General features: G+C 39.9%; 1 protein-coding gene across 1 annotated transcript in view; it reads right to left on the bottom strand.

The window, feature by feature from the left end:
• Positions 1-16,170, bottom strand: part of AKAP9 (A-kinase anchoring protein 9) — a 91,128-nt gene extending 74,958 nt beyond the window's left edge. The window contains exons 1-3 of the mRNA XM_053467674.1: positions 16,022-16,170; positions 4,203-4,454; positions 1,091-1,135 (exon numbers count right to left, since the gene is read on the bottom strand). Of these exons, the coding sequence (XP_053323649.1) occupies positions 1,091-1,135; positions 4,203-4,454; positions 16,022-16,075 (351 nt within the window). The 5' untranslated portion in view covers positions 16,076-16,170. The remainder of the gene's footprint in view (positions 1-1,090; positions 1,136-4,202; positions 4,455-16,021) is intronic.
• Positions 16,171-16,453: the final 283 nt, after the last annotated feature.

The following is a 16,453-nucleotide window of genomic DNA, read 5'->3' as shown; positions in this document are numbered from 1 at the left end:
AATTGTTTCCAATTTTGAGTGCACTATTAAAGGCCACTTAAAGAAATAAAATAACGTTCAGAAATAAAGAGTTAAGAGACCTTGGAAATAATTTTTCAGAACATTGCATTTAGTGTTAAATGTTTATGTCGGCGTTTATCCTCATAGGTTTATCGACAGTACAGCTTCATGTATTATGATGGTCCAATCCCTGCTAGCTGCATAGTTCAATCCGCAAGGCTTCTTTGGCCTCCTTACACATTGAATTATACAGGGCCGACTCAGCTGTCATTGCTGAAGAAACTCTTGTTAACGCTCCCTTTAGTGAATAAACCCCAAGAGATGAGCAGGTCCAAGGATAACCTTACCTGCTACATGTCACGCAGCAGCTGAGGAGAGTATACTGACAGGCTAGTCACAAATACCTTTAAACCTCAATGAGTTGATGCAACGTTGTAAAGAGGAGCGGGCCTAAATTCCTCCACAACGATGTCACACAGAAAACAATGACTTCAAGTTATTGCTACTTAAGATGGTAAAACAAGCTATCGAATTGTAAGGCGTACTTTGTTGTCCCACGCATGGCTTCTCCATTTTGGCTTTATTTTTATAGAATAAATCATGACACGGTGTAATATGTCATGTGTTGTTCATCTGAGGTTCTATTTACCCATATTTTAGACCCGCTAAGGAACAGATGATTTTTATTATGTCCTGATATGTAAAACCATAGAATTCAAAGCGGCTGAACTTTCTTTTTCACACGACTGTGTAACTGAAAAAGTCAAAGAACATCACTTAACTTCTCTGAAAAACTACAGAACAGTTTTCAGACTAACTAAAACATAAAAAGAAAACACATACACAATCCAAACCACCAAAAACACACTTTGTTTTATTAAAGTGATTAACAGTTATTGAGCTATAGTAATGAATAGCACAGATGCATGTAAGTTGTGAAATGGAGGACAAATTCAAAACTAATTGATTACAAAACAAATTACCATAAAGAGTGAAGAGACCCGATTCAATTGGATCAATGATATTAAAGTGAATCAAAACAATGATTTATTTGCAGGCAGCATGCATACACCATAAACGCCTGTCTTACCTCCGAGCTATAATCATCAGCAGTAGTGGAAATTTCACTTTCAGGCTACAATTGAAACAAAATATGTACAAAAAAATGACATTATGCTTAGACCCTTAAAGTGATCCCCAACATGCACAATACCGCAGGACGGAAGCCAAACAATATATATATATATATATAAAAAAAACCCACTTTTTAAAATAGAAAAAAAAACCTGAAATGTTATATTTAAGAAAAACAACTTTATCACGTTGTCATCTCATGTGTTATAACCGATTGATATGTAAAGCAAATCTAATTGGTAACGTACGATGTGATAAAGTAGTGAAAGAGTTACTATATCAGAAGCAGGTGGTAGAGTATCTAAATTACAAACAGTCCATATCGGGGTCAATCCATTGATCCAAGTCTAGACTTTTTCTTGCTGCTCAAAAAACCCTCATTGTTTGGTAAGAAAATTGGATAGAGCATTTTTACCCAAAGAGAAAATGAAGTCTTTAGTTAAGTTTAATACCTTTTACTAAAGGGAAGGGACTTTGAACATGCACGGGATGGGCACAAAGCTATTCTGACCGCAAGACCAAGGCTGCGTTAGCTTTATGGTTTTTGCAGCCTGGAAAAAATTAATGGGCAGATGAGGCGGGCCTTATGTGTCACCAAATGCTATGTTTTATAGAAAAGTATTTTTGCTCACATTAAAAAGGGGCAATAGAAGTGAGTAAGAAGGGACCACTGCAGCCATTTCTAATGATAAACGGCTGAGGTCCCATGGTACCTGAGTCTGCATTCAGCACTGTGACATCTATACTAAAGAAAATTCTACTGAGCAATGTTTTATTTCTATACAAGGATCTGGATGTAATGAAAAAAATAATTAAGGCTAACTGAACCATTAACTTTGTATGATTTCTTTTTACTCTACTTGGCTCGCTCCTCCACAGCTTAAAAATCTTTTAGTGGGTAAGAGAGGGAAAGAGGGAATTGAAATCCAGTTTGCGCTGTTATATTGAAAAGGGTAAAAAAATTATTCACAACCTTAAAACAACCCTTTACCGGATAAAGCGAGAATTCAATAAAATGCGTATAAAAGCCATCAATCAACACAAGATCCAGGTTTCAGTTGGTTTTTGCGTTATTATATTACATTGTGGGTTAAGGGAGGTAAACAATACCACCATATTTTAGTATCTCTAGTAAACAAATTCAAAATGATTCTCTTTGAATGATATGTGTTCTTCTTTTGAGGAATATTGAATTTTGCTAATCTGATTTAATTTCATAATGACCCGGAGTTGCAGTGCAAACACTGACATTGCATCAACTCTGGTAATACTCCATTCTGGGATTACAGAAAGAGCCCTGTACAGCACTTTCTGCATCATTAGGTGCACAGAACAAACCCCGTTTAATATATCTCGTATATACCCGGTATATTACTGTCTTATTACTGGTAGAACGTTCTTTTCATTGGATCACCTGGGTTGTTCTATTAGTAAGATCTCTGAAAAAATAGCACCAGAAGGCAAGACATCATAAAATTCTACTTTTCTTCAATACGGATAAAAAGAGAAATGGTCAGAGAGAGAGAGATTGTATTTTACGCAAGGGAGTGATATAAAGGAACTGAGAGACACATCAGCGTAGTCATTTTGGACAGCAGTTCATGAAAGGGTTTTCATATCAGATCTTGCCTGGGTGCAATAAAGCCGCATAACTACCGGGAATCTTCTAGTTCTATCTGTATACTTTCTTCATTCACCAAAACATCTTCAATTGCATCGCTGACGATAATGTGTCCCTTTAGCTATAAGGTTACAAGCTAGGACATCATTATCAATAACTTTGGTATGGTTATCTTACTTAACCCCTTAAGGACAATAGTGGTTCTTACTTGTAGTATATTGTGGGACAATGGCTCTTTTAACATTTTTCAGTGTTGCTGTGATTTTCTTCTCTCTCATTTCATGCTCCCACACATATTATACATTGTTTTTTTGAGGACAAACAGGGCTTTCTTTAGATACCATTAATTTTATCATATCATCTAATTTACTATAAAAAAAATGATAAGATATGGGGATTTTTTGTAAAAAAAATAACTTTTTCTCACTTTTTAAACAAAAACCTTTTACTCATCTGCAAAATGAGTTGAGATTATAACACTAAAATCCAGATCCCCTGCAGCGCTGCAGGAGACCTGGATCCTCCTTTCTGGCAGCCTGTGGGCGTCTGTAGGCTGTCAGAGAGGAGGATCCAGGTCCCCTTCAGCAATGCGGAGGATACTCTGCTACTGCCCTTCACTTCCACCGGGGCTTCTATGATGGAACACCGGCGTCACATGACCTTCCGGAAGCTCCAGCGAAAGTGCCGGCCAGCAGCAGACTTTCACCGGCTCCCCCCACTAGACACCAGGGAGTCTGGAACATGGGGGCAAGGTGGTGGGGCAGAGTGGTGTATCGGGGGGGTAAAAGGCATTTTCAGGGAGGCAGGGTGACATCTGGGGGTATAAGGCATATCAGGGGGCACAGCGGCATATAGGTGGATATAAGGCATATCAGTGGGGCACAGTGGCATATCAGGGGGAATAAAGCATTTCTGGGGGGCAGAGTGGCATATCTGGTGGTATAAGGCATTTCGGCGAGCACAGTGGCATATTGGGGGATATAAGCCATATCGGGGGGGGGCACAGTGGCATATAAGGCATATCTGGGAGGCAGAATGGCAAGTCTGGGGTCAGATAGGGTCTTGTACCTTTTTAAATATAGCTTTTATTATTAGGTCAGTAAAATAAGAAGGCTAAATGCCATTGTGATAGAGATAAGTGTTGTGTGCGCAGAGAACAATGACACGTTAATGTAAATTTTACGTTTTTTATTCTGATGTTTGTTTTTAACACCCAGTTTGTTCATTAAATGATTTAAAATAAGTGAACAACTTGCCTATTGTTTTTTATACGATTAATCGAAAAAAAATAATCGGCCAACTAATCGATTACGAAAATAATCTTTAGTTGCAGTCCTACTGCTGATTGCATACATTAACCTCCAGCTACCACTCCAGCTACTATTCATGTAGAACCCTAAAGGAACAGGGTGCCATGTCTTAACATGCAATTTGTAGAACCACTTACTTCTATTGTATAGGTCTGGTCATGTTTTATAATTTCACCATGAGGCACGGTTCTCATGATGGTGAACTCGGCGGTGGTGGCAGCCGCACTAGTGCTCTGTGAGTGAGCCTCATCACTCTGTGATAAGTTGGCTTCGGGAACATCTTCACAGGGTTCAAGTTTTTTGGAGCCAGACGAACTTTTCTTCTTCTTGGCCTTTTTTGTTGAATTCTGGCTGTCAGTCTGTCCTTTCCGTTGCCTGAACTGGGCAAGCTGTGTAGGAAAAAAAATAATAATAATAAATTTCTTTCTGTATCAAAAAGACAAACCCACAAAAATGTCAGTAGGCATTGGCATCTTCCAAGGACACCTTAGTAATTTTCCAAGCATCTACTCTCTTTAGATGATATATTTCCTATGGTGACTGCATGTCAAAATTAGCAAGAATGCATTGTAAAGAAGCACCATGATTCCCTCAATGGTGACCGCATGCAGGAATGAATGGCAAATATTACTTGTATCATTTAATAGTCATTAGCAATTATTATATGGTGGTCCACCAATACAATCACAGGTCTTTATCATGGACTATCCACAATAATGCCAGCGAAACAAGAGTATACTACAGCAAACTTCATAAACCTAATAGTGACAATCTTTCTCTGAAATACAGCACATAATGACAGAAACCAAGGGATAGAACTATTTTTTACAGCTTTCCGACTCCTAAGCCATTAATGACATGTTCAATTTAACAAAATGCCTAGAAGACCATTTCTCAAACAAAGCTTTACGCTAATCCCCCAAATCAAATTTAGAGATTGGCAGTTACAATTATCCGAAATGTGCCAAGATCTCATTTGATACAAAAGCTATGAAAGCATGAACTGGATCTGAAACAGGAACATTTAACCGCATAGATCTCGGCTCAAAACCTCTGAAAAAAGCTCAATGCGCAAATTACACTAAAAAAACACTTCTGGAACATTACACTCCTCCACGACCAAACCGAAATAATATTAATACGCAAAAGCACACAATGGAAAACGAATGCCAAATGGCACTGGCCAACAGCAGCGCTTCGTCATTTTGCCGTAACATTTTACTGCCTATGAAGGCGTTCTACTTCAGCTCTATCTGAAACGAAAAACGATCAAGTACTTATTGCCGTATCAAGTCATCTACACATGATAAGGGAAAGTCGCATCCTACCGAGTTATTAAACCTTCATTTTCAATGGATAGTTTTGGAAGATAAAGGTGTTGCAGTAGTTTGGGCCAAACATAAGCCAGGACCAGGACATAATCATGTCCTGCATGCCCAGGGGCTTGGGGGGTATTACAGGTGAAGAATTGCAGAATCCCTCCACGCATTTATTAAAGGGGGATCAAACAGCACAAGTATCAAATGCATTAACGCATCCCTTCAGCAAAACTTGAAATGAAGCTCAACATGAAAATAATAATAAAACATTAACCAGGGCACAATACCCAACAGCAAATCAGGAAATATGCATTAACCCTACTCAGGAACATGATGCATGCTAAACAGACACAAATATATATATATAAATAATCAATCCAGTGAACTAAAAAGGTATACCGTACCTTGTAACAAAACATAACCGTCAAGGAAGAACAAACTGTATTGGAGGAGAGTGGCTTCCACTGTTACATGCCAACGGATTGTAAACTTCTCATGGCAGAGCGTATGTGATTTACTATGAAAACCCAAGTGTGCCAATCCTGTTATATACGGTATTCTTAAATCATTAGCAAGCTGGTCACCCAGCGACTGTAAGACAGTCAAGTCACGAACAATGATCACAGACCTAAATTCTCTAGAAAAACAACATTAAACACAATTTCTTTAGAATAGGCTCAGTCTGCAGAGGTTACATAGGTATTTTATGATGTCACCGTTATAAAAAATATATACTTTTGTGTCACTGAATCCATCCGGTATCAAGTGACTGGAAGTTGGTTGGTAAAGTGGACCAAAGATTACTTGTCATGTAAAATGGGGACTCTGGAGAAGGCATGAATGGAGTTCTCACTGTTTGCCCCTGAAATGGTTTTGAGGACTTTCCCTTTGGACCATTTTTAGTTTTTTAGTACCTGGGCAAATTTAAATGTCTTTTAGTAACTACAATTTCTGTATTTGGCTGTGACAGCCTGATGACGATCAGGATCTCTGTGCCAGAATATAACGGTTGATAATGGTCAAGCTCTGTGTCTTTTGCATCATTTCCTCATGTTGGTTGAGTCTTCTAACTTCTTTTTCCTCTAAAACATGGCTAAGCATCAATAGGAATAGTAATTCTGAACTTCAACTGGCCCTCGTCTTCTTGTGCTTGGGGACATATTATATTTTATTATATTTTTATGGACTGCATATAAACAATACTTGGTTCAAGAAACCATACAAAAACATTAGTAACACATTGTCATTATTTCTAATGGGAGTAATACATGTTTTTGCAATTCAATATCCCAATGACCACTATATCATAATATATAGTTTAAACTTAACAAAAAAAAACAAACAAACAAAAAAAAAACATAGCAAAATCAGAAAAATATTTTTCCGGTGCAATATCCAGTGAAACTTCTAAAGGTATACTTATTCACAAAACAAAAACGCTTATATAATAAAAATAATGTGGAGTAACGTGTACATATTATGTATACAAACTATAGAATATGTATACTTTTCAGTTTCTGAACTGGTGCCAAGTCAAATTTAAGTGAAACCTGCATTTAGACAAAGATATCTTCAAAACCCAACTTTCAGCAGCCTTCATGGAATGCTGTCCGACTCCCTACCTAAGTATGAATGAATGAATGAAAGTGCTGACAAGGCTACAGGGGTCACTGCATGTTTACAGGCAGAATTTAGAAGGAAATACTATCTTTTATATTTTTCTTTTATCTTGTTTTATAACAAGATGTTGCCCTAAATGACTCCAGACAAATAAACAACTTCACTGATCTGTAATCTCCAGTTCCTTGCTCTGCAGGCAAGATGAATGCTCCAACTTAAGGACATTATTTTGGAAGTTTCATTTTTATTTTCATTCTATGTTCAAACATGTGTGCAGAGAAATATTTATCCATAGTGTGCTTATTTGGAAACGGAGTTACATTTTCAAATTCTGATGTTTGATGCAAATTTGGAATCATTTAGGAGCTCTGAACTCTACTAGAGATCATCGCTCCGTCATACAAACCGCACATTGTCAGCCCTCTGTGCCTCCTGTTACAGCCACAGGTGCCAGAACCATTTGGTCAACAGCTGTTCGCTTCACCAAGATATTGTATCTGACCTCCTATCACACACAATTTCGACAAATGACGGAAGTAGACGTGGAAGAAGTTTGTATGCGTTTCTACAAACCATACTTTTAAATTATTTTAAAAATAAATAAAATAAAGCGTTTTATACAATGGACAACAAATCTACGCAAATCACAATTTTACAGAAAAATACATTTTGGCTTCAGTCAAAGTGGCTGATAATATTGGATAACCCGAAATGCCGCCATTCTTAACTCACTCGTGTTTAGGATGCCCTTCCAAAGGGACAGCAAGGGCTGGCTTAACTAAGTAAGGATTCATATTCATGGATGTCCAAAGCTATGCATGTAAGGTTGGTTACCAACATACTAAATGTTCTCTGTAAATGTCATTACACATTTATTTAGTAAACTGACCTAAAAAAACTAAAATCTGGGAAACATTGTGCTTATTTGCTTCAAGGCATGATACAATATGTTAAAAATTTAATGTAATGAATAGAAAGGGATTGGAGCAGCAGCGTGTTAATTGGCAGTGAACAGTCAAATAAAATTAGAATATACACACAGTATCATTTTATATCCAATATATATATATATATATATACACACACATACACACACACATACATATATACATACATACACAGCCATATGTTCTCCAACACTCATCACTAAGTAAATCCTGCATATTTTAAAGATCATACGGTGAACTTTGAAGCACAGGAGAACAAATAACAAATAACAGATTTATTGCCCAACAATATGGCTAAAGAAAAAAAGCGAATCCACTCCTATTTTCTTGTATAAACATACTTAATTCTTAAGAATTTTACTGCATGCAGCATGTAATAACTAAATAATACATGTATGCACTAAATTGCATGGAAGTCCATGCAAAATGGACTCTAACACGTATTAAAAGATAAAAGTATGATTTGGGGATAGATGACAGTCACAGTGTTATCGTACAATGTTATCGTACAAAGCAGTGACGAATTTGCTTGTTTCTGAAAACGTTTCCTCTCTGGAGACAAAACTTCCGTGGGTTACTGATGGAAACAGCCAGCTGAGATTGAGCTCTTGAGGTTAAGATATTCATAGCCGTGTTTTTCCAATATCCCAGAGAGCCTCTGATGCCTTGCCGGTGATAAGCGCCTGTGAACTCCCATCATGCCAAGTCTTCTGCCCCCCCCACCCCTAAGAGAACAGGCCATTCAACGTAAGAGATCACAAATCTAAAACCACATGTATTCTAGTAAAAGGTAAAAATCCCCGGAAGAGTGATCAGGTTTTATGAATGTCTGTGTCGGAATAGAATGTGGCCGTTAGTAAATACCGCAACGCTCGTGTGCCTCGTGAACCGGGCTGAGAACCGCTGGACACGGATATCATCTAATTGGGAGAGTACAAGCCAAGATTGTCGGGGAGAACAACTGCAAAAAGGAATTTCTAAAGCATTTCAAGTTAAATTCACAGAGCAGACATGAACTTGGTAACATCCAGACATGATTGAAATAGCCAGACAGCGTCTACTCTATTTTCAGCAAAACATACACTTAAATGATCAGAAGAAGAGACACAGAAGTGGGTTTTTTTCATTAGAGCTACATACCCGTTATTGAATAAATCTGTTTACGGATTAGTCTGGTCATTACCAAGACAGCGAAGCGCATGGCTAGGAGGCACAAGCGGACGAACCATAGACTTTTTAGAATAAGCAGATTATCAAACCTACATGTAGCTTGGCCTTTTATGATTTTTAACTGGGGTAGAATTGGTCTGGAGATGATACATTACATTTATTTATAGAGCCGGCAGATTCTGTAGCATTATTAAGCAACTCTGTTCAATTTCCTTCCATAAAGTTCTCTCTCAAAAATGCTGCTCAACAACAAGGAGGAAAAAGAATTTCAGCCGGCCCCACTGTATACAAATAAGGTGGACTTTAACCGCAATAAATATATACACACACATACACACAGTATCTCAAAAAAGTGAGTACACCCCTCACATTTTTGTAAATATTTTTCTAATATATCATGCATGTGACAACACTGAAGAAATAACACTCTGCCACATTGTAAAGTGTACAGCCTGTATAACAGTGTAAATCTGCTGTTCCCTCAAAATAACTCAACAAACAGCCATTGATGTCTAAACCTTGGCAACAAAAGTGAGTACCCTCCTAAGTGGAAATGTCTAAATTGGGCCCAAAGTGTCAATATTTTGTGTGGCCACCATTATTTTCCAGCACTGCTTTAACCCTCTTGGGCATGGAGTTCACCAGAGCTTCACAGGTTGCCACTGGAGTCCTCTTTCACTCCTCCATGACGACATCACGGAGCTGGTGGATGTTAGAGACTTTGCGCTCCCCCACTTTCAGTTTGAGGATGCCCCACAGATGCCCAATAGGGTTTAGGTCTGGAGACATGCTTGGTCAGTCCATCACCTGTTTCCTCAGATTCTTTAGCAAGGCAGTGGTCGTCTTGGAGGCGTGTTTTGGGTCGTTATGTTGGAATACTGCCCTGTGACCCAGTCTCCGAAGGGAGGGGATCATGCTCTGCAAAGTCACAGTACATGTTGGCTTTCACGGTTCCCTCAATGAATTGTAGCTCCCCAGTGCCGGCAGCACTCATGCAGGCCCAGACCATGACACTCCCACCATGCCTGACTGTAGGCAAGAAAACTTGTCATAGCACTCCTCACCTGGTTGCCGACACACACGCTTGACACCATCTGAACCAAATAAGGTTATCTTGGTCTCCTCAGACCACAGGACATGGTTCCAGTAATCCCTGTCCTTAGTCTGCTTGTCTTCAGCAAACTGTTTGCGGGCTTTCTTGTACATCATCTTCTGGGACGATAGACCATGCAGGCCAATTTGATGCAGTGTGCAGCGTATGGTCTGAGCACGGACAGGCTGACCCCCTCAGTGATTTAACCTCTGTAGCAATGCTGGCAGCACTCATACATCTATTTCCCAAAGACAACCTCTGGATATGACGCTGAGTACGTGCACTCAACTTCTTTGGTCGACCATGGCGAGGCCTGTTCTGAGTGGAACCTGTCCTGTGAAACCGCTGTATGGTCTTGGCCACCGTGCTGCAGCTCAATTTCAGGGCCTTGGCAATCTTCTTATAGCCTAGGCCATCTTTATATAGAGCAATAATTCTTTTTTTCAGATCCTCAGAGAGTTCTTTGCCATGAGGTGCCATGTTGAACTTCCAGTAACCAGTATGAGAGAGTGTGAGAGCGATAACACCAAATTCTACACACCTGCTCCCCATTCACACCTGAGATCTTGTAACACTAACGAGTCACATGACACCAGGGAGGGGAAATGGCTAATTAGGCCCAATTCAGACATTTCCAGTTAGGGGTGTACTCACTTTTGTTGCCAAGGTTTAGACATTAATGGCTGTGTGTTGAGTTATTTTGAGGGGACAGCAAGTTTACACTGTTATACAGGCTGTACACTTTACATTGTAGCAGAGTGTCATTTCTTCAGTGTTGTCACATGAAAATATACAATAAAATATTTACAAAAATTTGAGGGGTGTACTCACATTAATTATAAGGTGCTGCTGAAGACCAAAGTTGTACACAACCCACAGCACACTCACATCAAATGGGTAATAAACTCTCAAAACTATATATTTTATTACAGCTAGTTAAAAAAAAAATCTTTTAAGTGTTTTTAAGTAGCCTTAATAAAAACCATAGTTTTGACAATTTATTACCCATTTGATGCGAGTGCGCTGATCTATGGATACATTATATATACACATATATATATATATATATATATATATACACATATATATATATATATACATATATACACATATATATATATACATATATACACATATATATATATATATATATATATATACACATATATATATATATATATATATACACATATATATATATATACATATATACATATATATATATATACATATATACCGTATTTGCTCGATTATAAGACGACCCCGATTATAAGACGACCCCCCAAAATCAAAATATTAATTTAGGAAAAAAACAAAAAGCCTGAATATAAGACGACCCTATAGGAAAAAAAGTTTTACCAGTAAATATTAATTCATGTAAATATATTTTTTAAATTTCCTTTTATTTGCCAACCTGCCCCCCCCAGTTATGCCACTCTGCCCCCAGAAATGCTTTATACCCCCCCTATTTGCCACTCTGCCCCATGATATGCCTTATACCCCTATATGCCACTCTGGCATATAGGGGGTTAAAAGGCATATCATGGGGCTGAGTGGCATATAGGGGGTTAAAATGCATTTCTGGAGGTATATATGCATATCATGGGGCTGAGTGGCATATAGGGGGTTAAAATGCATTTCTGGAGGTCCAGAAATGCATTTTAACCCCCTATATGCCACTCAGCCCCATGATATGCCTTTTAACCCAGCATGTACTGGCTGCCTTGGCTTGATAGGAGTGTGATTGCTGCTAACAGCAATCACACTCCTATCAAGCCAAGGCAGCCAGTACATGCTGGAACCTGGGGATGATAGTAGTGGGATTACAGCCTCCCTATGCCATGCTACAACCCCCACCCCCCCTTACACATCCATGCTATCACACACAAACATTTAAATACTCATTCATTCCATTAATCACACATACTTCACACATTAATCACACATACTTACCCAAAAACCCTCCCCCACCCCCTTACCTGAACTGCAGATCTCTCACTCGAAGACTTCTGCAGGGGACCGGCTGTACCAGCAACTTCTCTGGCCCCGCCCCCAGAGGAGGGAGGGGGAGATAGAGTTCTGTGAGGAAGCTACAAGCTTCCTGTCCTCCTGCTTCTAACGGAAGAGACGCTGCTCGCGACCGGTAAGCAGCATGGCCCCAGCCATTTTTTTGGGGTCTGATTAGAAGACGACCCCGATTATAAGACGAGGGGTATTTTTCAGAGCATTTGCTCTGGAAAAAACCTCGTCTTATAATCGAGCAAATACGGTATATATATACATATATATAATCAAAGCAGATTTGCCTCTTTTGAATTATTTCTGCCACAAACCATGACTGTGTTAATCTGGAAACACGTAGTTCCTTTGGAAGAATGTGGAAGTTGAGATACAGGTTAATTTACAAAGAAAAAAAGGGGGGGTTTGCGTCACGCCGGCTTTCATTAAGAAATCTTCTGGCCTCCTGGGCACGTCACCAAATCTGTAGGCAAACAATTGATTCAGCTACTCTGCGACGAGTTACTTTTCCAGCAGGGAATGTACTTCTGTACAACGCACTCCCTATTCTGTAGCTCAAAAATAGCAAATGTTTAGTAAGACTTTTCTGCTGCCAAGAACTTCTCCCGAGCTGGTATTCATAACTACTGGAACTTGGACAACATGCTAAGCGACTAAAAGCAGCTGAAAGACGGGAATGAAAACCATGAATGCATTTCTTTTTAAATTTCAATAAATGCCAGCCAATATTACGCGGTTTCATATTGTTTGCGCACAATAAATAAAATGTCAGCATTTAATATTGCACTATGATTAATAACTACAGAAAATAAGCAGGCGTTATATGAATAGCTCCAAAGGCTATTCTCTTTTTCCCACCTCATTTGCTGATATTGTCCTCACTTTTTTCTTTTACATTCTCTTTCTAAATGCTATTCTGCAACCCACACATCCATATGCACACAAATACACATACATATACACAGTACGTCCTCCACCTCCTGTATGTTCTTTGTGGTCTGTAGTTCAATCACTCTGCTGTGCACCCGGAAATTACATCACTTCTCAGCAGGAAGTGTCAGTGAGGGAGGATGAATGGCACACATCGTGAGACCCAATCAGATCAGCGCTTCATGGGACAGATAAGAGCTACGAATCCATTAGAACGCCAAGGCCCTGGAACAATTGCTGGGGGGCCCTCAGAATGCTGGAATCTTGGAGCAATTATGTATGGTATGACCGGGGGGGGGGATGTCTGCTACTGGGGGGGGGGGTCACCTAATGGACATGGATGCTTCGGCAAGCCTTTGGAAAAAGCAGGAGGGCCCGAGCTTCCCACTCTCACCTTATGGGCTCAGCACACTAGTACCGGGCTTACCCCCGATGGCGGCCTGACTGAAGAGTGTAGTTTAAAGTAATCACCGCACACAGTGTAGTTTAAAGTAATCACCTGTCTGGTAGCCATGTTAAAAAGACAAATCATTTTACGAGTAGCTATTTCCTCCTAGCTACTTGAGTTAATGTTGCCTTTATGGTGAAGGTCGATTATGGGGCCTTAGAAGCGAAAGTAGCAACCTGTAGCTCCATGGCTTTTATAAAGAACACCTGACTCTCCCTGACATTTCTATTATTGCAAATAACAGCCAGATGTTACACTATTTAAAAACTCGGGAAGTGCCTAAAATGACACAGTTAGCACAGCTACGCCATAGCCTACTGGACACCAAGATGACGGAGAAAACCTGGGATGGATGGCTTTATTAGATACTGAGAGGTTTCCGGTGGGCTGACTGGCCCGGGGCAGGTTTAAAGGCTATGGCTGCCCAGGGGGTCCTGTAACATAATATGAGAGAGGAAATGCAGACAGCGTTTTCGTTGGGAGTGTTTAGTTACTACATATAATAAGTAACGCATCAGCCGTTGCAGAAAGTCTATAAAGAATAGCGGATATGGCCTGGCTCTACTTTCTGCAAGTAGTCGGGGAAGGGTATGAGACCTTAAAATGCTTTCTGCTGAGTGACGAGCACATTCAATAGAAATGCATGCAAGCTGTAGAGGCTATGATGACGGTGGGGCATTTATAAAGGCGGCTGAACATAAAATCATTTGTGAGGCTTGGACTCCGAATATATGTAGGACACTATGTGATACAATTAAGGTATATAAACCTGCAAATAGAAGCAGACCACCCAGCCATGCTTCCTAAACACAACATGGTTTTACCGCACAGGATGGGTAAAGAGTACTTGTGACTTTTAAAGGAGAGACGTTGGGCTTTAGTTACTTACAGCAACTATTCAGAAAGCTTGGACCACTACAGTTACTCTAGTTAATATCTGGCATGCTAGGTATTGTAGTCTAGCGACAACATGGGGCTAACAAGTACATCCACAGAAATGAGTTACCTGTGAATGTGCTTTCTATGGTGCTGATCATGTCAGGCATTGATGAGTAGACCAGGGGTACCCACCAGGTGTTCCTTCATCATGTGCCAACATTTGACAACGAAAGGCTAAAGATCATAGGAGTTGTATTTCTACTTTATACCTTGATGTTTGCCATACCTTGTCTTAGACTAGTAAGTTATACTGAACACTACTTCCCAACTGTACCACAACTTTATACATTTGGATCAGATGGTTACCAGTAAAGCACAGAGGATGAAGAGAACCAGGTCCAGCATGCCCCATACCGCAAAACTAGTCCGCTGCAGAAACATACTTGCAATCACAACCCTCCCAATTACAATGCATTTCAAAATAAGAAGGAAATTGTACCCAAATCACAATCTGCCAGGGCTAGCATATAGGTATGATTGTCTCCAGTAGTTATACCATCTAATAAAAAAGGACATTGATAAAACGTAAAGTTTGGGAATGTATTGTTTAACTATGTATAGTGCTGGTGACCCTGCAGCATAGAATAAATACGGTAACATGTTCTTACGATATAGAAATATCACAAAGCTTTTCCTACAGTTATACACATGGGACACAAAGAAGTATATATATATATTTATAACATACATATATATATGAGCTTTAGCACATAAAGAGTCTATATGTGCCTAATATTTTTTTTAAATGGACAATTTTACAACAATAAGCAAAGTTCAGAGAGAAATGCAAGTATCACAGCACTGATTTTATTTCTGGTGCAGCTAACATGAATTGGCATGAAGTCGGGTCTTTTTATTTTAGAATATTCATCTGGTAGTCACGAGTAGTCACTAGGCTAAAAGCCTCTTTGGTACAGAGGGCATTTTCCCTGTCGATCCTGTAGTTTTATCCTGGGTTCATTATAACGTGATTTGTCCTACTTTCCATAAAATATGAGTTGTGTCACCGACGGTTACAGACCATCATGTCTGCCACCTGTCACGCTCACAAAGAAGCTGGCATTGTGTGACAGAAGCGTCAACAGGCATACAAACAATCTGAGCCTCAACAGGTGCTGGCATATTGTGGATATGTCACCACAGGAGACGCAGACGCCTTCGCAAAAGCAAGCGGCGACATCTGCACACAAGAGAATGGAGTGACACAGATGCATGCACTGAAACGTAAACAACCGGCATGCACACGGCATATAAACTGCACCGCACACACTATGCATCACGGTGATGCAGGGCTTTGATGACTACACACAGGATGAACACGGGGATAGACGGTCATACATGCAGTCCTAGGAAACAACTGGGAGATGGTGATCAGCGTACCAGCATCACGGCACATGCTGTCATACGGATGCACTGACACAGTTGTCAGGCTGTGACACGACTAACAATCATTTCTCCCGCGTGACATTACCTTAGCCTTGCCGGCTTCCACCTTCCTCTTCCTCTCTTGATCCTCTTCCTCCATATCTATAACAGAGACAAGCAGCAAAGCGGAGCGTTAGGTAGAGTAGCAGCAGCCGCACTCCCCCATCTCCACGTAAACATTCGGCGCTCCCCTGTGACGTCAGAGAAGCGACGACCCGGTCAGGGAGAGACCGCCTGTGGGCGTGGCCTCATAGACATGTGTGACAATGGGAGCTGAGCGCTGGGCGGTCACTATGGTGTCTGGTGTAATGAGACACAAAGGCAACACGTGGAACAGACTTATATATATTATATATATATATATATTATATATATTATATATATTATATATATATACGGGCTTGTATACTGACATATCTGCCTGGGAGGGGTAAATAAAGCGCGTGTCACCCTATATTATAAGCAGTGCATACAACAT

This window comes from Spea bombifrons, chromosome 5 (genome assembly GCF_027358695.1).
Source record: "Spea bombifrons isolate aSpeBom1 chromosome 5, aSpeBom1.2.pri, whole genome shotgun sequence".
Taxonomy (NCBI): Eukaryota; Metazoa; Chordata; class Amphibia; order Anura; family Pelobatidae; genus Spea; species Spea bombifrons.
The sequence above is the reverse complement of the archived record's forward strand: the minus strand, read 5'-3'. Positions and strand labels throughout refer to the sequence as shown.